This window comes from Mytilus edulis, chromosome 5 (assembly GCF_963676685.1).
Source record: "Mytilus edulis chromosome 5, xbMytEdul2.2, whole genome shotgun sequence".
NCBI lineage: Eukaryota > Metazoa > Mollusca > Bivalvia > Mytilida > Mytilidae > Mytilus > Mytilus edulis.
Genome location: NC_092348.1, coordinates 25222276 through 25246216, shown reverse-complemented (window position 1 = coordinate 25246216; position 23941 = coordinate 25222276). Strand labels below are relative to the sequence as shown.

At 32.3% G+C, this 23941-nt stretch overlaps 2 protein-coding genes across 4 annotated transcripts in view; one reads left to right on the top strand and one right to left on the bottom strand.

The window, feature by feature from the left end:
- Positions 1-4481: 4481 nt before the first annotated feature.
- On the bottom strand, positions 4482-13744 carry LOC139523295 (nuclear transport factor 2-like). Its single transcript, XM_071317163.1, has 4 exons — positions 13580-13744; positions 12683-12751; positions 9672-9770; positions 4482-7417 (listed from the first exon to the last, which is right to left on the bottom strand). Exons 1-4 carry the CDS (start codon positions 13697-13699, stop codon positions 7307-7309), a joined length of 399 nt encoding a protein of 132 aa, XP_071173264.1. The 5' UTR covers positions 13700-13744; the 3' UTR covers positions 4482-7306.
- Positions 13745-13942: 198 nt separating this feature from the next.
- Positions 13943-23941, top strand: part of LOC139523282 (centromere protein T-like) — a 34093-nt gene continuing 24094 nt past the window's right edge. The window contains exons 1-5 of one of the 3 annotated variants that reach the window (XM_071317147.1): positions 13943-14082; positions 15025-15214; positions 17270-17420; positions 17954-18059; positions 22644-22750. In XM_071317147.1, coding sequence (XP_071173248.1) covers positions 15026-15214; positions 17270-17420; positions 17954-18059; positions 22644-22750 — 553 coding nt within the window. In that variant the 5' untranslated portion in view covers positions 13943-14082; position 15025. Of the gene's footprint in view, positions 14083-15024; positions 15215-17269; positions 17421-17953; positions 18060-21744; positions 21820-22643; positions 22751-23941 lie in introns of those variants that run through there. The other 2 variants (XM_071317148.1, XM_071317149.1) reach the window with 2 other exon arrangements.

The following is a 23941-nucleotide window of genomic DNA, read 5'->3' as shown; positions in this document are numbered from 1 at the left end:
TACCAGTTGTTTTTTACTGCTGCAAACATAGTTTTGTGGGAACTGAAGTGTAGTAGTATGTGTGTTGTGCAATAGCTGAATTATAAAATTAAGAAGAGGTGGAAATGATACAACTCTCTATTCAAGTCAATTTGTAAAGAGTAAAGAATTATATGGTCAAAGTACGGCCTTCAAAACGGAGGTTATGCATTTATATATTTGCTATTTGTGTGGCAGGGAGTCAAAGTTGTTGTTTTATATCTTACAAAAACATTAATTGGAAATGGTCACCTAATATTTGGATGGATCACTCCTCACTATAGATGCAACATCATCCAAGAAAACACAATTGCTCTGAATTTTAGTTGCTTAAATCTGAAACTAAATGCAACCCTTATCCACATATATATGAATGTTTTAAATGAACTACTGAGTATTCTTATTTAGGTGTGTTTCATAACTTAAAGATGTATGTATAAATAAGTGCACATATTGAGAAAGCCAAAGGAAGACCATTAACAATGGTGATCTTACAAACGAGCGGTGCACTATACTGTACAGCTAGTTGGCAGTCATGAACTATACTGTAGCTAGTAAGCAGACTTCTTATTTTTATATTTACAACATCCTGAGATACCAAAAAGATGAAATCAAAATACAAAATTTTGATTTAATTTAATTTAAAACAACCAAAAATCCAAATAATTCGGAATAAGGTTTAAGTCTATAAAAACTATCCTGGTCAAGGCACCAATATCTTGTATAATAGCATGAACTTAAGATATGAAATTTATCAAGTAAATTAAAGGCCTTACTTGAATACCTTTTATATATTCATATTTATATTTATATTTCATTTTTTTTTAAAGATCTTGTTAATCCTTAATTAATCATTTATCTCTCAGACATAGTTTACAGAATCACTATGTAATTTAGATCAAAATTAATAAATCTATCATCCTTATATATCAAACATCTAATATATACTTTTATGTATTCAATTATGAGGTCAAATATTCATTGATATTTGTGTATTAGGATGTTTATTGAAAGATCTGTATAATTATGTAAGACTGAGGTTGATAAGTAATGTGGTCAATTTGATTGACAGTTTAGGAGGTGGGGCATTGTAATTAAAGGTCCACCTTGTCCGTGAATGGTTGATGATAATGACAGTTGTCAATCATCTAGTATTGTATCAATACTCAATTACCTGATTAAATGTTTTAAAAAAAGCCTTTCCATCAACACATCTTAATGACATACATTCTTGAATGAACTGCCCCAAAAATATACCCATTTTTTTTTTTACAGTTTATATATATATTATGTGCACATACATGACATGCATGAGAACTATGGGGAACTATATTTCAGTGTGAATACATTTAGTAATCTTAGCTAACCTGTCGTGTTGTTAGGGAGGCCAGTGCCTAAGGAAAGATTTAGAACAAGTTCCAATCTTTCCAAAAAGAAATAGACAAAACATAGTACACAAACAATTAATAGAAAACAAAAGACTAAGCAACACGAACCCAAACAAAAACTGTCCCAACTTTACAACATAGCTGAATTGGATTCATGTAGAATACATATTTCATTATTTCCACAGATGAAAGCCTTTCGTGTGGCAAATAAACATCCAGGTCAACTGATATTAGTGTGGACATTTCCCTATCAATATCATGCATCTGTGCAATTTTTACTGTTATAACAAGCTTTTGACTGGTTTTGATGTTTAAACTAAATGTTCTTGTTATTTTTTTGAAGACAACATTTCCTTATTGATTTCTAGTTGATTACAACTGGACCTTAAGGCCATGATAACTTATTTTTAGTGATAAGTGTGAACATTTGAAAATAACATGCCCAATCCACTATGTATTGCAGTACTGTAGCTTAGATCTTGACAAAGAGTCAAAACTTAAGCCATACATGCATAAAACAATTTAAGTGAAAAGCTTTATACTGAAACTTGTTGTGTTTATTTCCTGAATATAGTAACACGGCTATATTTTGTGCAATGCCAATTTCATCATGAAACACTTTTTCCACAATGAGGGGTTCCATAAAGGAGGAAAATAAGTTTGAAATTAGTTTTACAATATAAATAGCTACCAATTTATTAATTTAATTTGCAGTATAAAAACAATATTAGGTCAATGTCAGAAAAAAATAAACTTTTTTGTATTCAGTGCAAAACTGGGGAAGGGCTCAGTATTACCTCACCCTTCCCCAGTTTCTCAGCCTCATTAAAAAAAGTTTGTTTTTCTGACTTCAACCTAATATTGTATATGCATTGCAACAGATGCTACCCATTTTTCACCAGTATGAAGGTTACATCTCATAGTGTGATACTATCCCAAAACCAACATTAAGAACAAGAATTATATTTTAAGAATTAAACAGTGACCTTAACCTATTATTAAAAAAATCCCAAAATAGAGCTTTGGGCCATACATGGTTTGTTGCCTTCAGAAACTTTTGTTGTAATTGATACAAAAGTCAATCTTTTTTCTCCAAAAATTGGGTTTTTAAAAAGAAAACTAGAGGCTCTAAAGAGCCTGTGTCGCTCACCTTGGTATATGTGAATATTAAACAAAGGACGCAGATAGATTCATGAAAAATTGTGTTTTGGTGATGGTGAAGTGTTTGTACATCTTACTTTACTGAACATTCTTGCTGCTTACAATTATCTTTATCTATAATGAACTTGGCCAAGTAGTTTCAGTGGAAAATGTTAGTAAAAATTTACAAATTTTATGAACATTTTAAAAAATTGACTATAAAGGACAATAACTCCTTAGGGGGTCAATTGACCATTTCAGTCACGTTGACTTATTTGTAAATCTTACTTTTCTGAACATTATTGCTGTTTACAGATTATCTCTATCTATAATAGTATTCAAGATAATAACAAAAAACAGCAAAATTTCCTTAAAATTACCAATTCAGGGGCAGCAACCTAACAACCAGTTGTCCAATTCATCTGAAAATTTTAGAGCAGATAGATCTGGACTTGATAAACAATTTCTTCCACTGTCAGATTTGCTCTAAATGCTTTGGTTTTTAAGTTATAAGCCCAAAACTGCATTTTACCCCTATGTTCTATTTTTAGCCATGGCGGCCATCTTGGTTGGTTGGCTGGGTCACTGGACACAATTTTTAAACTAGATACCCTAATTATGATTTTGGTCATATTTGGTTAAATTTGGCCCAGTAGTTTCAGAGGAGAAGATTTTTGTAAAAGATAACTAAGATTTACGAAAAATGGTTAAAAATTGACTATAAAGGGCAATAACTCCTAAAGGGGTCAACTGACCATTTTGGACCTGTTGACTTATTTGTAAATCTTACTTTGTTTAACATTTTTTCTATTTACAGTTTATCTCTATCTATAATAACATTCAAGATAATAACCAAAAACAGCAAAAATTTTCTTAAAATTACCAATTCAGGGGCAGCAACCTAACAACAGGTTGTCCGATTCATCTGAAAATTTCAGGACAGTTAGATCTTGACCTGTTAAACAATTTTACCCCATGTCAGATTTGCTCTAAATGCTTTGGTTTTTGAGTTATAAGCCAAAAACTGCATTTTACCCCCATGTTCTATTTTTAGCCATGGTGGCCATCTTGGTTGGTTGGTGGGGTCACCGAACACAATTTTTAAACTAGATACCCCAATGATGATTGTAACCAAGTTTGGTTGAAATTAGCCCAGTAGTTTCAGAGGAGAAGATTTTTGTAAAAGTTAACGACGGACGACGACGACGACGGACGCCGGACGCCGGACGCCAAGTGATGAGAAAAGCTCACTTGGCCCTTCGGGCCAGGTGAGCTAAAAAATAAACTGTTATCACAGAGACATGTCTTTCCTTTTTGTAATTTTGATTATTTAAATGTTGAAATTAAAATAGCAATACTTAAACATGTTAGTTATGCAAATATTCAAAGTTGATGAACCATGACTCAAGCTACATGGCTAAAAAATCTCTGGAAATGAGATGAGCCAATGCTAATACAACTGCAAACCAAATACCATTGACTTATAATACATGTTATAAGTCATTGCCTTTAAACAAATCTAAACACAAACATTAACATTAACTTGTAAACTTTTTAAAAGTTTCCAAGTCAATAAACTATGATGAGAGAGTGGGGCTTATATAATCTCAATGGAAACAATACTTGCAAATGCAAATAATTTCCATACCAAATATCATTTACTTAGCAGTTCATCTTAACCTGATCTAATCCCAAACTATAAATACTTGTTAACTAGGCAAAAGTTTCATAGTCAATAGACCATGACTGAGGGAACAGGGCCAAATAATCTCCATTGTTCCTATGCAAATATAGCTGCATACCAAATGTCATTGACCTACTAATAGTGGTTCACCATAAACTAAACCTAATCACAAACTAATACATTGTTGACACTGCAACCACTGTAGGAAACAACATACCTATGTCTCGCTTTTTGAGAAATATAAGAATAAATGATTTAAACTGTTTTATATATTCTTTCAATGCTAAACCTAATACAAAATTAGAGATGATTCAATTAATATACAATGATAACAAATATGAAACAACACTCCATTACATTGTGGTATTTCTGAGATACAGATCATTAAGATGTTACATGCTGTAATATATCATTATATGTATTGATAAACTAACATGTTTATTTGTTAATGAGGCAGAAACCCAGCAGGTGCAGCAAGTCAACATTAAATATCTGTCACATGCAATGATGTCTTTCAAGATATGTTTCAAAAATGCATTTTCAAAGTTCTGAATCTGTTAGCAAAGTCTGTGCCATTGACGACTCAGTTGACATTTATAGCTATAACGTAATTGAAGCTAAAGTAAAATAAATCCCAAAGAGTAAAGAATTTCCACTTACTAACGTTCCATTTTTTCTATTTTGGGGTTCATTTTTTGAAAATTACATTCTGCCAAATATTAAAATATACATATATATAAATGGCTTACAAACAAATGTATGATAAATTTTCTGCAAGACTGCAAATCATTTGATTACATCACATGTTCTATATTAATACATACAATGAATATTCAACACCTTTGTCTTAATCAAATACAGTAGATCATGCATATATCTGTTATATTTGTTAACACATTATGGTAATATTGTTATACAAGGCAATCGCAAAGCTCCTCATAAATTTAAATGAGAGTTTAATATGTAATTTTGCATGTAAACATGTAATTGTTATTAGACTTTATATTGAGACACCCATAGCTTATATCATCAACAACTTTTAAATCGTGATCTTGATAATTCATATCAAATATTGCTATTCTTATTATCTTGAGGCAACACGCATCTATAAGGACACATATATATTGAAACTCATTAAAAAGTGACAAAAGCATACATGAAAGGCTGAAGAATGTCATCAAAAGATAAAGGAATTAAACTCTAGACATATATTTTGAAAGTAAATAAAAATTCAGCAGATCAGCAATCATGGTGATTCATGAGCAAACTATTTTGGGATTCTGTGTATCTAAATATAAAAATTTGACAATTTTGTGAACAATAAAACAGATTCATTAAGCCTTGTTTTGGTACTTAATACTTCATTTTTTTTCCAGATAAGTAATCTTCATTATTGACTTTTAAGCCAGTAAAGTGACAACTTTTAGTGAAATAATTTAATTTTTTTTATATTTGGACATTTATTTGTATAAAAATATGCAATATCATTTTATTGCCAATAAAACAATTATCTTCATGGACAAGTATTTATGTTGATATAATGGCCAATTCAGGCTTTGTGCTCATAACACTATTAAGTATGACTTATGTCCAATATTGTATTGTTAATTGTTTTATTAATATATTTTTTTGCAGTATTTACAAACAATGACAGTCATGATGTTATAAATATATTTTTTAATCTTTTTTGCAGACATTTTTTTTTTAATAATTCAAAAATTTTAGAGTTAGATTGAAGAAGAGAGAGATTCAGTAGTTCGTACCTTATAGAAATTCATTTATACAACATTAAAAGTATGGCAGAAATCTAAAAATAGATCTTGAGATGGCACATTTTTTTTCTGCTTAAATATTGAATTTGTATAAATATAACTATTTGCCAACAATAACATGTTTATACCATCATCATGAAATTCATTTCAGTTTGTATTTGTTAAGTACAAGCTTACTTAACAAATTGGACACTAGTTTCAATACAATTTGCATCAAATGAATCTCTTGAAACGGCATCTGAATTGAATGACAAGGCCTACAACTTTCAATTTAACTATTATTCTTAAGAAATCACAAGATTTCATAACCATGACTACAGCAAGCTTTGTTCATTCAGCTATACCTGATTCACAAGTGACCTATATTTTGTAGAGCATTTTCAATTTATAGGTCAATTCTCCTATGGTTCAAATTCTTTGATTTAGAGAATGAATAAAAAAACACTTTTGGACATTACTCAAAAGCAATATTAAAATATTTCTATTTTTGATTTGTATTTGTTTTTAATTTCATTAGAACATTAAACTATTATTTTCAAAAATATAATAAAAATATTACACGAATATGATGTTACACTACAAATGATATTTCTTGTTTTTACACACTTATATGTTTGTTCCATTGATTGTTTATTTTAATCATTGACAAGACACACAATACTGGTACCAAGTAACCCACACTTTGCAATAAATACAATTAGATCAGAATACTTATTTTATTTCTGTGACATGACAGAGTACCTTACTGATATGGTTTTACTAATTCATTCTTGATAGTTTTTAGTTTTCAAAAAATAAATTATGTGACCATCAAAATTTAAACCTATTATCTACATACATACATTGTCTACAGTTAGAAGATAATATATTGGCATGAAGTATAAAACTGTTGAGATACTGTCCAGCATGACAAACAAGACAAAAAGTAAGGCAAAGCAACCAAAAAATCCTTTTAAACAGTGTACAAAATATAAACACTTTTCTAGCATGGAGGATACAAAAGCAATTTCACATTCCCATTGACTGGAAGTGACTTAACTATATGATTTATATATACCATACATCATTTTTTAATAATGAACACAAATTTATATTTGGATGCAATTTGCACTACATTTACGTTATATAGACATGATAAAAAAAAAAAAAAACATTAATGCAAATACTGCTGAATAAGTAAAGGTGCACCAAAAATCCTTCCAAGGCTTGCCTATAATGTGGAATAAGTCTACATCTGTATCTGCTCTTCAGTCACAATCCTGGGTTTATATGACAATCATACATTGTCTATGGAACGTCATTTATTAAAAGTTATGTACACACAATCGGAAAAATTCATGTGCTATAAAAAAGGAATTCGAATCAGCTTTCAAAATAAACGTATGAGCATAGGGCATGGGTGGATCATCGTCTGTCTGAAATATAAATTATATAAAGTGAATAACATTTCTAAACAGATAGCTCTGCCATTTATATAATATGAGTTTAAAATTATGATTTTTCATAATTTATTTTTTTGCATGGTTGCAAGACTTCTGATTTCATACAAAATATAAATAAGGAGATGTAGGATTGTCAATGAGACAACAATCCACCAGAGACTAGGAAAGTTAAATAACAATTATAAGGCACTATACTGCCTTCAAAAATGAGCTTAATCCATACTATACATAATTAATTAAATAAGTCCCAGAATAATTTTTTTTATATGTTTCAAAATTGCTGATTTTTTTTCTCATTGTAGTCTTTAATTTCATATTACAGTTACAATTTATCTGATGAAGCATGATATAGTGTACATCTACAGGGTTCTTTCTGTCTATGCTAATCAATGAATCCTGGACTCATGAAAATCAGTCTGACCTTATCATTCTTAAAACTGGGAAGTCCAAAAGTGCATCATGATGGTAAAATGTTATATCAACTGAGCAGAAATATTGTCATTTTTACATTTGATATAAACCACTCCAGTGTTCTCCCCAGGCTGATATGACGCTGCGGTGCCGCAGCGCCTTCATAATATTTCCGTAAATCCCGCAGCGTCTTAATTGGCCGCTGTCCCTTGCTACTTGATCCCACACCGTGTATATTTTCACATTTTCATAATAAATGTTGGTTAAAATTGTCAAGTTGCTGATCATCGCTGAGAGGTCGGTCAGTGTTACGCAATATCTGATAATTAGTTTTACCTGAGCCACGCTAATCTCAGCCTTATCGGACTCTGTTATCATGTAATAGCGTAAATGATCATCAAGAAGATAGATATTTTCAGAAGAAAATTTTAAAATTTTAAAACTTTAGTGCAGAAATTGAAGAAATAGATTGCAAATACATTGTATTTACACATTGTGTGTGTGATTACTTGACCATTTAAATAACGAATTTTTTTATTGGTCGAGAAGAAGAATCTATTTAAACACGACCAATGAGCGTGTTCAATACACGTGATAAATTTGAATACACATTGCAAAAGATATTTACGATGAAAATTATGAATGAGAGTATTTGTAGTTGAAAAAATTAAAATAAACTTTGATTAACGATAACAAGAAGTGATTTATTTTAATTGAAAGTGAAAAATGTTGCTTGCAAGGTAACTTGGTCTCAAACTGTCATATTTTTAGAAATAAAATGATCTTTGAACATCGATCGTGAATCCGTGCGGGAAATATGTGACAATCAACACGGGTACGGAATCGTCGCAGCTTAATTCTGTATAATGTCACCAGTAAATACTTTGAATGGTCTTAACTTTAACGAAGTTTCGTATATATCTACTTGCCAAAGATAGGTTTTAACAATAATGCACACAGAAGCGTAAATAAATGTCAAACTACGGAAAATGGTCAGCTGTTCATTAAAATATTTTTGTTTTAAAAAGTTGTATATCAAATATCTTAACCATATTCGATTTTATTAATTCTAAATGAACATGCTCTCTGCAAATAACAAAGGGGTGAATTCTAAGCAAAAGGCAGATGATGAAAGTAGAAGTTTTTTTCAGGCCAATGACTTCTAATGAAAAGGGAAATACACCTCCAATCCGTCTACACTCAGCTGTCAGTATACACAGATATTATTGCTTCCTCTAATCCCAACCGAGCTAAAGTTTTAGCAAGTGATAAAAGCAAGCACCATGTTTCTGGTTTCAGTGACAAGTGGCTGACTGAGTTTTCATGGCTTAGAAATGTTAAAGGGGGTATAAGCAAAAATTATTGTGAGAAGGGGTTTTTAACCCCTAAAGAGGATAAAGACAAAGTTGAGAACAGACTGTTCAACAAAATAGCATTATCTTGAAACAAAATCCCTAGAAGGAGTAGAGAGTACAGAGATTAATATTTTTATTTTGACATCTTTAATGGACTGAATATAAATAACTTTTTAGTTTAAATCAATTTATTTCATATATATTCTTGTAATTCATTAATACTTTGCATTATTAAACACACAACACAAAAGATTACAACTCATATTGCATGTCATGATTTATGACTGATTGATTCAGATCACAAAAGTTCACTATAAAAAAAGAGTTATGCGCCTTAGAAAAATCCTGGGGAGAACACTGCACTCCTAAAACACTAGCTTCTCCCAGTGTTGATTGACACTTAAGTTGACCTATAATCACTACTATAACACTAGCTCCGCCCAGTGTTGATCGACACTTACCTTAAGTTGACCTATAATCACTACTATAACACCTCCATCAGCCATCGGCTGACAATCACACTTCGTTACATTATGTGCTATTTTTGTAATTGGTAAACTCTGAAAGATAGAAAATAATTGTAATTAGGTCAGACAAATCTAAAGATATTCAGAAATTTCAGCATGCATTTATCATCTGAATTGTTGATCAATGGAAAAATAATTTCAAGAATGCTAATGGCAGATTTTACAATAAGAAGGAATTATTGTTTTTTGTATCCATCAAAAAAGCAATTGCTGAAACTGTGAAACAGACTGTGTAATGGAGTAATGCATTATGTTATTGAATAAAATGTGTCTTTCTGAGTAAATAAAAATAAAAATTACTCTGTGTTTGTGTTTTATGTTAGAATTAGAGGGTTTTCAATTTCAAAATATTGGACATGGAATAGACATCATGACCTACTTTACTGACATCCAGCTTATTTGGAGTGGAATTTTGAAGTATTATTTATAAGTGGAGCCTAATAACATGGACTTATATTTTAATAAAAAGTCTTCTTTTGTGTTTTAATCATAACTTTAAGGCAGATTTTTATTGGTAAAGGCTAAAAAAGGTAATTTAATAATATTGTTGCTAACGTCACGTCTTTTCCGTCCATTGTGGTATGTCACGATCGCAATTTTCTTGTTAGTTCTCAGACAGCCCATTGTAGTTATTTTTATCCCGGGTTTTATAAATAATTGAAAATAGCAATCATATTAAATTTGGATGAAGTAAGGGGGTCAAAGGACTTGAGGAATCAATATCATTGGCTGTTTTATTTTTTGCGAACGTTACTGTTCGAGGTTTCCGTCCAAATCAGTGTCACGTGAGCAACATATATTTATATCTGTAACTCTCCTGTATAGGAGTTACGATATCGCCCTTTGCAGAAATAGATTCGGAGTCAGTTCCTTCACATGATGGGGAAGCAAAAAAGGTAAGTTGTATGTAATATCGTTACAAGAGGACCTTAAATGTATTCCGTCCATCAAAAAGACGTTCGCAACAAAACATAATGTCATGATAGTAGATGTTGCTAATGTTACTATTACGAATTGGTTTCTTGTGTATTCATTTGATATAAAGTACACCTGCAAATGACATTCTGTATATTTAGAAATTCTAAACCAGACTGTACAATTTTATTACTCCAGGCATATTTTAAACATCACTGTGTGCATACATTTTAACTTTTAAAGATGTTGTTGCTCATGTGACATGTCCAAATGTCGCTAACGTTACTAATTTTTTGGTTTCTTGTGTATTCATTTGATATAAAGTACACCTGCAAATGACATTCTGTATATTTAGAAATTCTAAACCAGACTGTACAATTTTATTACTCCAGGCATATATTAAACATCACTGTGTGCATACATTTTAACTTTTAAAGATGTTGTTGCTCATGTGACATGTCCAAATGTCGCTAACGTTACTCATTTTTGTCTCCGTCACATTAGCAACATGAAAGTAGGAGACAGAACACAATACTGTAAAATCTGCCTAATACAAACATTAATAAATCTATGTATGTACAATAGACTCACAAGCAAATCAAATAGTCTAAATGTGAGAAATAGACAATTTCCCAATATACTCATTTAGTCAATAAACATTTTTAATAAAAAATTTGTAAGGGTTCCAGGGAACCCAGTGTCTCGCCTACTTTTGCTGTTAATCGCAGACTCAACAAAAATGAGGAAAAACATCAATAAAAATTTCCCTCTCGATACTGTCAATGACTGTCTTTTGATTGAAAGAAGCTTCCAAGTTTGGTAAAAAAAATCCAGGATAGTTTATGAATCTAATAAATGTTTTATAAATTTAACTGCAGACTGTATGTAATGTTTCCTTGCAGAAAAACTAAGTCCATTTATAAGTAAAAGTAAATTACGGAAAAAGTGAATTTTTTTTTACAAAATTTACTTCTGAATAATATCTTCTGATCAGAAACAAGCTTTTGTCTAACTTTGGTAGAAATCCAGGATAGTTTAAGAACATTATAAAAAATTTTAAAACTTAAACCACAGAGTGAATGTTTTGTTTCTGGCAAAAAAACTAAGTCCATTTATAAGTAAAATACGGAAAAGTGGAAATTTATTTTTACAAAATTTACTTCTTGATACTATCTTATGATCATAAACAAGCTTCTGTCCAAGTTTGGTACAAATCAAGGATAGTTTATGAAAGTTATTACAATTTTAAAAACTTTAACCACAGACATGACAGTGAATGTAATGTTTCCTCGCAGAAAAACTAAGTCCATTTATAAGTAAAATACTGAAAAAATGGAATTTTATTTTTACAAAATTTACTTCTGGATACTTTCTTATGATCATAAACAAGCTTCTGTCAAAGTTTGGTAGAAATTCAGTATAGTTTAAGAAAGTTATTAAAATTTCAAAAACTTTAACCACAGAGTGAATATTTGTGGACGCCACCGCCGCCGACGACGACGGAATGTAGGATCGCTTAGTCTCGCTTTTTTCAACTAAAGTCGAAGGCTCGACAAAACCACACTTGACCTAATGTAATGTGGTATTAGCTCTGTCAAACTGTTCTTGAGGTTTCACGTTTTGCATTTATTTCAACACTGATTTTGATCTTATCAAACATTGTCAAATGTAAATAAATGAGACCATTAGTTTTCTTATTGGAATTGTTATAGATTGCAATACAGTATACATCTTCTCAACTCAAAATAAACCAGTACTGGTATTCAGATCCTAATCATGCTAATGAATCTTTTTTCATCTGACACATATAAATAATTGTTTACTTGTAAAAATTGTGACTTGGATAGAGAGTTGTCTCATTGGCACTCAATAGCCACTCATACCACATCTTCTTATATCTACTTAAGACTAAAGTGAGGTAAATCAAATCTTTCTGTTTATAGCAATGGTATACTGACATGAAAGGTCTATTTAAACAGTATTTAAACTTCAAATCTTTATATTTGAAAAAAATTGATCATAAAAATTACCTTTATCTTATTAAGTATAGCTTCTTTGCCTTGTGCTGCAAAATCTTCAAATGTAAAAAAACAAGTGTCCTGAAATTAAATAGAATGTCATTATATATATATATAATTAATTGCAGAACAGTAAATGTTGTTTTAATTTTATATGGCATTGTAACCAGTAGGAATTATAAACAATAATTTTTTGAGAAATAAGTGCGACCCAATTCCGAACGTTTTGAAATAGGAAAAATAGGTAGCTCTATGGTCCGCAAATAGTAAAAACATAAGAAAAGGATCTAAGATCTACGGTTCCCCAGCTATTATAAATGGTTCTAGTTGCCTTATGAGTTGCCCTACATTCAGGATACTTTGTAATTTATTTACTCTTTTACATTAAAAATGCTGAGAATTTTATCTCTAAATTTGTAAAAGATTATACATTATAGCACTTGTTGTAATATATCATGAATTGGTTAGGATATGACAGGGGTATTGCTGTTTCTTTAAAACGATAGTGATACTGTAGTTATTCAGACTAAATTATGTAGGTGTAGATATAGGAACATCCAGGTTTTTTTTCCGGAAAGAGTAACAACAGTTGACCAGAGTTTAATCACTGTTACCAATGACATCAATTAATCAGTCTTTAATGTGATGTTATTGCAGAATTATAGTCACAAAACTGTAAACTTGCATGAAAGTGGACACATTAATTTCGGATTGATTACAAGATTCAATATCATTTTGCTGTAGTTTTAATTTTGCAAAATAGTTATTGATGGAACCTTCGTACACCTGCCTATAACTCCCATGATTTGACAGAAAATAAACAAAATTAAGATTGTTTAGGTTTCAAATTGTGGTGAAAGACCCACAGTCAGAGAGAAATTCCACTCATTTAAGTATACACTCCCTTACATGATAAAATCCGGCTAATTTTACAGCTCTATCCTCTGGGTTAGCTGCTGCTTCATAAGCCTGATAATATGCCTGAACGAACTGTGAACCTATGTCGTTAAATTGAGGGTTGTAAGCCATGCCGATGCTGCTCCAGTAGATGGCGCCGTCTAGTTGAGCCCGATAAAGTGTTGATTATAAAATTTGTACTTTCAATTAATACTTTATCGTTATTTACTCTAAACAAAATAGAGTAATCCTTTTTTTTTAAATCTAAAGTTAAAGTAATAGGATTTTTTTATTTAACTTTTATATTTGTACGAATAATTTCTTAAATGCATTTTAAAAGAGTGTTATTTTCGTTGCTGTGTCGGTCATTTTGACGCGTTTTTTTATTACAATTACCGGAAACCAGAAATATTGGCGGAAGTTTTGAATGTTTACAAATACTCCACCTGAATAATCCTATATGAAGCAGATACGTCGATAAAAGTAACCAAATCAAATAAAACTAAAAGATCGAGGTAAATAACGATTTATACAACACATAAACCTCTAAACAAATCGTTCAATGGATAGTCTGTTTAAATCTCTTTCGAGGCTTCGGCCAAAAACCAGTTCTATCCGACATATGTTGTTTTGTCATAAATTTCACCACCTCGTCCTTGGTCGTTTTGGCCATATACCATAGTTTTTTTTCTTAATGATAATGTCTTTGTCAATCTATGTTTTGGATAAAACCATAAGAGTTAGATGCAGAGGTAAGTTAACCCACCACTTTTCTTTGTCGTGAGCCCCTGCCCCTGGCCTTTGCTTGGTATGATTTTTAATTTTAAGTATCCTGGGAATATTTCGGAGTTTAGTATGATGTCCATTATCACTGAACTGGTATAAATTTTTGTTTAGGGGCCAGCTGTAGCAAGCCTCCAGGTATTATTGTAAATTATATATGATTAGACTTGGAGATTTCACTGTCACAGAAAACAAGTCTACATTGCATAGCTAAAGACAGTTCAGCCAACTTTTCATGAAGCAAATGCGTGAGATTCAGCCAAAATTGAAAATATCAAAGAGAAAAAACATGAACATGCGTGAATCTCCCGCTAAATGCATGAGACTTGGCGGCCCTGTAAAGATTGAAATTTTCTAAGTTGTTATCTGTTGTTAGAAGTCTTAATTATTAAATTAAGTAAGAACAAAATATAATAATAATTGCACTGTATTATATCAATAAGTTTAGATTATCAAAAGGTTTGTGAAGAAGATGTGGTTACTGGTATGAGTGCTAATGAGACCGCTCTATCCAAGTCACAATTTTTAAAAGAAAAACTATTTTAGCTTTTATGTCAAAGTAATGTCTTCATACATAATATACAATGTATATGTAATAAAAAATCATATTGGTAGGAATTTGATCTTTGACATCATTTTAAATCTTATTAATTTTTATCATTATTTCATAAAAGAATGGCTAAAAAGGACACACCAAGGTCAATGTTGCAAGCATTCATTGAAAATGTTCCAACTACAGCTCCTGTAAAGAGGACAAGAGCTAGAACAAGATCTCCAGAAGACAGACATTTCAATGAAACTGTTCCTAACCAGAAAAAGAGAAGACGATCCTCTCTAGCTGTGAAACAAACACCAAGATCAATGGTAAACTGTCTGTCTGTTAACTCTTATAGCTAGCATCCACAAACAAACATCTAGATCAATGGTAAACTGTCTGTCTGTTAACTCTTATAGCTAGCATCCACAAACAAACACCAAGATCAATGGTAAACTGTCTGTCTGTTGACCTTATAGCTTGCATCCACAAACAAACACAGAGATCAATGGTAAACTGTCTGTCTGTTAACCTTATAGCTAGCATCCACAAACAAACACCTAGATCAATGGTAAACTGTCTGTCTGTTAACTCTTATAGCTAGCATCCACAAACAAACACAAAAATCAATTGTAAACTGTCTGTCTGTTAACCTTATAGCTAGCATCCACAAACAAACACCAAGATCAATGGTAAACTGTCTGTCTGTTAACTCTTATAGCTAGCATCCACAAACAAACACCAAGATCAATGGTAAACTGTCTGTCTGTTAACCTTATAGCTAGCATCCACAAACAAACACCTAGATCAATGGTAAACTGTCTGTTAACCTTATAGCTAGCATCCACAAACAAACACCAAGATCAATGGTAAACTGTCTGTCTGTTAACCTTATAGCTAGCATCCACAAACAAACACCAAGATCAATGGTAAACTGTCTGTCTGTTAACCTTATAGCTAGCATCCACAAACAAACACCAAGATCAATGGTAAACTGTCTGTCTGTTAACCTTATAGCTAGCATCCACAAACAAACACCTAGATCAATGGTAAACTGTCTGTCTGTTAACCTTATAGCTAGCATCCACAAACAAACACCTAGATCAATGGTAAACTGTCTGTCTGTTAACTCTTATAGCTAGCATCCTCAAACAAACACAAAAATCAATTGTAAACTGTCTGTCTGTTAACCTTATAGCTAGCATCCACAAACAAACACCAAGATCAATGGTAAACTGTCTGTCTGTTAACTCTTATAGCTAGCATCCACAAACAAACACCAAGATCAATGGTAAACTGTCTGTCTGTTAACCTTATAGCTAGCATCCACAAACAAACACCTAGATCAATGGTAAACTGTCTGTTAACCTTATAGCTAGCATCCACAAACAAACACCAAGATCAATGGTAAACTGTCTGTCTGTTAACCTTATAGCTAGCATCCACAAACAAACACCAAGATCAATGGTAAACTGTCTGTCTGTTAACCTTATAGCTAGCATCCACAAACAAACACCAAGATCAATGGTAAACTGTCTGCCTGTTAACCTTATAAATAGCTAACATCCACAAAACATCTTTCATCAACATGATCAAAAGAATACTACTTTTGTAACTGTGAACATATTTACTGTAAAACCAAATCATATGATGTCTATTTTTTAGAAAATAATGACTGTCATGAAACATTTTCCCTTTGAAAGTCTTCTAAGTTTACATGTAGCTGTTAAAAGGAGTTTTCAGACACTCAATCATACAATGTTGATCACTTTATTTCGAGTTTTGTTTTGATGTGATAACTGCTATTTACATGTGCATTGTATATGTATTACTGAAACAGACTTTTACGGACGAAGTTATGAACTTGAATAATTTATTTTTCATACTACATTTATTACTAATGGAACATATGCAGGAATAATAAATAAATTGCATAAACTGACATGTTCTACTGAAACATGCTTGAAAAAATCATTCAAACTGTTCAAAGCAACTACTGATACATGTAGGCAAATATTAAAATAAAAAATAGAATAAAAAACACCAATTTTTGGTGAGGTATATATTAATTATATGATTACCCATACTTTTTTTGTGAGTAGATATCATATCATCAACAGAGTTAAAACCTCAAAATGTTTTATCCTACACAGAATATTAATTTAACATAACTAAAATCCACAAATAATAAATAGTAAATACCCACGAAAGGGAATTTAGAGACAAAACCATGAAACTAATGTTTCTACAATTATCATAGATAGGTCAACTACAATAACTTTGTGGATGTGAATTTTCATTATTGTCTGTTTATGCACTAGTCTCTGATTTTTTTAAAGTCATACAGTATATCAACCTTTTATTATTATTGCTTTATTTTTCAGATTGAATCTTATATGCATGATCACAAGACACAGACGCCATTTGTTCGTGTATTACGTAGACGGTCCAAAACTTTTACTCCAGTTATTCAGTCAGATGTTCGAGATGATGTTATTACACCAAGAACAGCATTGGAAGGATTTATTAATAATGGTAATTTTTTAAATGCGATTAATACACTTTATCCAGAGAATTTTTTAATTGATCAATTGGCTGAAATGGCATGGTGTCGTAATCAATTTAAATGAAGTATGTCTACAGTCATTCTTCCAATGTGATATAAACTATGACAGCACATGTAAACCAACATAAACATTATTGTTTGGTGAAAAAGTGCAGTGACTAATTACTATAAAAATTTTGGAAAATAATACATTTAACTTGTGACCTTGTAAAGAATTATGCAGAATCAACATCAATCAAGACCATGACAGTCAACAAACAGAAACATTTGACAAAATAAACATAAATTTTTTTGTAGCAATAACTATCAATCAATCAATTATGGAAGCATGACTAAACTTCATCTATCCAACCATTGAATTTGTATCACAGCATTAACTAAAATCAAGCTACTAAAAACTTTACAAACATTTTTATAGTTCTCAGTATTACGAATGAAAATAACATTGTAACATATATCAGATGATGAATTGTTGTCACATAAAGATACATGTTATTTTTAGCACCAGAGGAGACACCTGTCCAGAGGGCAGTGAATGAGAGCGAGCTGGATAGTGAATCAGATATCATCCTGCCTAATGAAACTCTTCATGTCACTCATTCACCAATGTAAGTAGTAGAATCCTTCCTAATGAAACCCTTCATGTCACTCATTCACCTATGTAAGTAGTAGAGCTGGAAAGTGAATCAGATATCATCCTGCCTAATGAAACTCTTCATTTCACTCAGTCACCTATGTAAGTAGTAGAGCTGGAAAGTGAATCAGATATCATACTGCTTAATGAAACTCTTCATGTCACTCATTCACCAATGTAAGTATAAATTTAGTAGAGGCCAGTGAATGAGAGTTAGCTGGATAGGAAATCAGATATCATCCTGCCTAATGAAACTCTTCATGTTACTCATTCACCAATGTAATGTAAGTAGTAGAGCTGGATAGTGAATCAGATATTATCCTGCCTAATGAAACTCTTCATGTCACTCATTCACCAATGTAAGTAGTAGAGCTGGATAGTGAATCAGATATCATCCTGCCTAATGAAACTCTTCATGTCACTCATTCACCAATTTAAGAAGTAGAGCTGGATAGTGAATCAGATATCATACTGCCTAATGAAACTCTTCATGTCACTCATTCACCAATGTAAGTAGTAGAGCTGGATAGTGAATCAGATATCATACTGCCTAATGAAACTCTTCATGTCACTCATATGCATTCACCTATCATATGTAAGTACAAATGTAGTAGAGGGCAATGAATGAGAGCGAGCTGGATAGTGAATCAGATATCATCCTGCCTAATGAAACCCTTCATGTCACTCATTCACCAATGAAAGAAGTAGAGCTGGATAGTGAATCGGATATCATACTGCCTAATGAAACCCTTCATGTCACTCATTCACCACTGTAAGAAGTAGAGCTGGATAGTGAATCAGATATCATCCTTGCTTATGAAACTCTTCATGTCACTCATTCACCAATGTAAGTAGTAGAGCTGGATAGTTAATCAGATATCATCCTGCCTAATGAAACCCTTCATGTCACTCATTCACCAATGAAAGAAGTAGAGCTGGATAGTGAATCAGATATCATCCTGCCTAATGAAACTCTTCATGTCACTCATTCACCAATGTAAGTAGTAGAGCTGGATAGTGAATCAGATATCATACTGCCTAATGAAACTCTTCATGTCACTCATTCACCACTGTAAGTAGTAGAGCTGGATAGTGGATCAGATATCATCCTGCCTAATGAAACTCTTCATGTCACTCATTCACCAATGTAAGTAGTAGAGTTGGATAGTGAATCAGATATCATCCTGCCTAATGAAACCCTTCATGTCACTCATTCACCAATGAAAGAAGTAGAGCTGGATAGTGAATCGGATATCATACTGCCTAATGAAACCCTTCATGTCACTCATTCACCACTGTAAGTAGTAGAGCTGGATAGTGGATCAGATATCATCCTGCCTAATGAAACTCTTCATGTCACTCATTCACCTATTTAACTAGTAGAGTTGGATAGTGAATCAGATATCATACTGCCTAATGAAACTCTTCATGTCACTCATTCACCTATCATATGTAAGTACAAATGTAGTAATGGGCAATGAATGAGAGCGAGCTGGATAGTGAATCAGATATCATCCTGCCTAATGAAACCCTTCATGTCACTCATTCACCTATGAAAGAAGTAGAGCTGGATAGTGAATCGGATATCATACTGCCTAATGAAACCCTTCATGTCACTCATTCACCACTGTAAGTAGTAGAGCTGGATAGTGGATCAGATATCATCCTGCCTAATGAAACTCTTCATGTCACTCATTCACCTATTTAACTAGTAGAGTTGGATAGTGAATCAGATATTATACTGCCTAATGAAACTCTTCATGTCACTCATTCACCTATCATATGTAAGTACAAATGTAGTAGAGGGCAATGAATGAGAGCGAGCTGGATAGTGAATCAGATGTCATCCTGCCTAATGAAACCCTTCATGTCACTCATTCACCAATGAAAGAAGTAGAGCTGGATAGTGAGTCAGATATCATCCTGCCTAATGAAACTCTTCATGTCACTCATTCACCAATGAAAGAAGTAGAGCTGGATAGTGAATCGGATATCATACTGCCTAATGAAACTCTTCATGTCACTCATTCACCAATGTAAGTAGTAGAGCTGGATAGTGAATCAGATATCATCCTGCCTAATGAAACTCTTCATGTCACTCATTCACCTATTTAACTAGTAGAGTTGGATAGTGAATCAGATATTATACTGCCTAATGAAACTCTTCATGTCACTCATTCACCTATCATATGTAAGTACAAATGTAGTAGAGGGCAATGAATGAGAGCGAGCTGGATAGTGAATCAGATGTCATCCTGCCTAATGAAACCCTTCATGTCACTCATTCACCAATGAAAGAAGTAGAGCTGGATAGTGAGTCAGATATCATCCTGCCTAATGAAACTCTTCATGTCACTCATTCACCAATGAAAGAAGTAGAGCTGGATAGTGAATCGGATATCATACTGCCTAATGAAACTCTTCATGTCACTCATTCACCAATGTAAGTAGTAGAGCTGGATAGTGAATCGGATATCATACTGCCTAATGAAACTCTTCATGTCACTCATTCACCACTGTAAGTAGTAGAGCTGGATAGTGGATCAGATATCATCCTGCCTAATGAAACTCTTCATGTCACTCATTCACCAATGTAAGTAGTAGAGTTGGATAGTGAATCAGATATCATCCTGCCTAATGAAACCCTTCATGTCACTCATTCACCAATGAAAGAAGTAGAGCTGGATAGTGAATCGGATATCATACTGCCTAATGAAACCCTTCATGTCACTCATTCACCACTGTAAGTAGTAGAGCTGGATAGTGGATCAGATATCATCCTGCCTAATGAAACTCTTCATGTCACTCATTCACCTATTTAACTAGTAGAGTTGGATAGTGAATCAGATATCATACTGCCTAATGAAACTCTTCATGTCACTCATTCACCTATCATATGTAAGTACAAATGTAGTAATGGGCAATGAATGAGAGCGAGCTGGATAGTGAATCAGATATCATCCTGCCTAATGAAACCCTTCATGTCACTCATTCACCTATGAAAGAAGTAAAGCTGGATAGTGAATCGGATATCATACTGCCTAATGAAACCCTTCATGTCACTCATTCACCACTGTAAGTAGTAGAGCTGGATAGTGGATCAGATATCATCCTGCCTAATGAAACTCTTCATGTCACTCATTCACCTATTTAACTAGTAGAGTTGGATAGTGAATCAGATATCATACTGCCTAATGAAACTCTTCATGTCACTCATTCACCTATCATATGTAAGTACAAATGTAGTAGAGGGCAATGAATGAGAGTGAGCTGGATAGTGAATCAGATGTCATCCTGCCTAATGAAACCCTTCATGTCACTCATTCACCAATGAAAGAAGTAGAGCTGGATAGTGAGTCAGATATCATCCTGCCTAATGAAACTCTTCATGTCACTCATTCACCAATGAAAGAAGTAGAGCTGGATAGTGAATCGGATATCATACTGCCTAATGAAACCCTTCATGTCACTCATTCACCTATTTAACTAGTAGAGTTGGATAGTGAATCAGATATCATACTGCCTAATGAAACTCTTCATGTCACTCATTCACCTATTTAACTAGTAGAGCTGGATAGTGAGTCAGATATCATCCTGCCTAATGAAACTCTTCATGTCACTCATTCACCAATGTAAGTACAAATGTAGTAGCTGGCAGTGAATATGAGTGAGATGGATAGTGAATCAGATATCATACTGCCTAATGAAACTCTTCATGTCACTCATTCACCAATGTAAATAGTAGAGGGAAGTATTCATAGTTCTCTGACAGTATAAATGTTGCCTCTAGTCTTTTTTAAAAGACTGTCAAGACTTCAAATCTAGTAGTTCCAAAGAAAATTTTTAAATCTATAGAATAACTAATGGTAGAATTCAAATATATAGGAAAATATTCAACAACTAACCTAACAGCACATTAATTCATGAATGTGCATAAAGCAAGATTTTTTATGAGTGTTGTACAGTTTTAAGTTAAATATTATTCAATATTTGAATTCTTTGATTATATATTCTTTTTATTACAATGAATTTTTTAATGGAAATAAAGGAGAATATGCATGGAATTATATTGTTTTCTACGCATTCACAATTTGCATTTTGATGCAATATCATCAACATTTTCTTGACAACACAAGTTTATATTACATGTGAAATTATCTGTTTTTAATTCACTAGGAAATCACAATAATTCATTGCAACCAATGTAATAATAGTTATTTCTGTCAAATTGTGCAAAAAGTTTACCTTTGTTTTTGAATATATGGTGATTTTGCATGGCTTGTATCTTTTTGATGTTGATCTAAAAAATGTATGATATGGTTCAATGATTCTTGGTGAGCCCTTTACTTTTAAAAAGATGGGCACCTCCAAATCCATTTGTTTGTTAACTTGATAACTTGAGGGTTATTCTACTAATCCTTTTGTGTATTAACTTGAAAACCATCCAACCAATCATTTTGTGTCGCAGTGTGTTAACTTAAGAAATATTCACCAAGATAAATTTTATATCTTTTGGATTTTGAAAGCATGTGTGAAATATTCTATTTTTCAATTTCAGACATAATGAAGACACTGGCTCAATAACAATTTCACAGAAAGAAAGACAAAACCAACATCATATCACTCTACAGCAGTTCACACAAGGGATGCATAACCTGACCGCTGGTGAGATCATGTGACATAGTCATGTGATTCATGGGAAGCCATTAGCATATGGTCATTTACATGGACTTGACTTTACACAAGATATTATGTCAACCAAATATAATCCTTTTCAAAACAACAGACAAACATAAATTAAAATAGTATTATTTGAAAAAAAATGTATGTTGTATTGTCAGGGTAGACTTTTCCAAACAAAAAAAAACAATGAAAAAGGAGATTATTTTTGTGTCTCTTGCAAGGAGGCGACATTGCAATCTTACTGTCTTGGGTTAAAGTTTATCTAAAATGAATACAGTTTTCAACAATCATCATTTGATCATTGACTTCTAGGACTCTTTACAGACAAAAATGACAGATTTCTTCTCATATTAACATTTTCCATGTTTTACAAATAAATGTATTGAATTTGTTAGGGCAGTGTTGTCACAACCAAGGAAAAGATGTTGTAAGAATGACTACAAACATTTAAAAAATTCATTGAAAACACATAGCAGAAATAGTTTCGTTCTCTGTGGTATTTTGGATATTTATAATTGAATGACTTGTTGCTTGTGTAATACAAAATCTTTACAATTCAATATTAAAGAAATAATTGATGCAAGCTATAGTTTATTGTAGTTTTAACTTGGATATGCATTATATTCGTGATTTTTTTTGCCCGAGCAAAAGTGGGGCTTAAATAACACGAATATAATGCCTACTCATGTTAAAACTTCAATGAAGTATGGCTTAAGCTTGCATCAATTATTTCGATTCTGATTAGGACAATTAAGGTTATTTCTATGTCCAATGTGTAGAAGTGTAGCGAGTTTGTGAAGGCTCTTCACTGAACCTCCCTTTTTGTTTGTTAACAATCAAACGACTGGCAATGTGATTTTTCAGAGGAAGGAGTTTTGAACAGCTAGCATGAATGGTTGTCGTATCTAGGTCAAATATGTCAATTTCAAATTGCAACACATTACAGTCGTAATAAATAAATTACTAACAACATGTGCTTCATTTAATAGTTTGGAAGTGTTTTAAATTCATCAAGCTTCTTGGTGATCGTCATTGTGCAGGATAAACTAGAAATAATTTTTGTTTTGTAAGTACTTAATCACCATTCCCTAATGACAGTAGTGCTGATTGTCAACTATGAGGATTTAGTTTGCCAAATAAAGCGTGCAATATAGTACAATGTATTATAATTTT

Coding starts and splice junctions, on each gene's coding strand:
- LOC139523295 (XM_071317163.1), bottom strand. CDS start 13,699: ATGGCTTACAACCCTCAATTTAACGACATAGGTTCACAGTTCGTTCAG. Junction 12,752..13,579: donor AATTAGCCGGATTTTATCAT/GTAAGGGAGTGT, acceptor ATTTAATTTCAG/GACACTTGTTTTTTTACATT. Junction 9,771..12,682: donor CTATACTTAATAAGATAAAG/GTAATTTTTATG, acceptor TCTATCTTTCAG/AGTTTACCAATTACAAAAAT.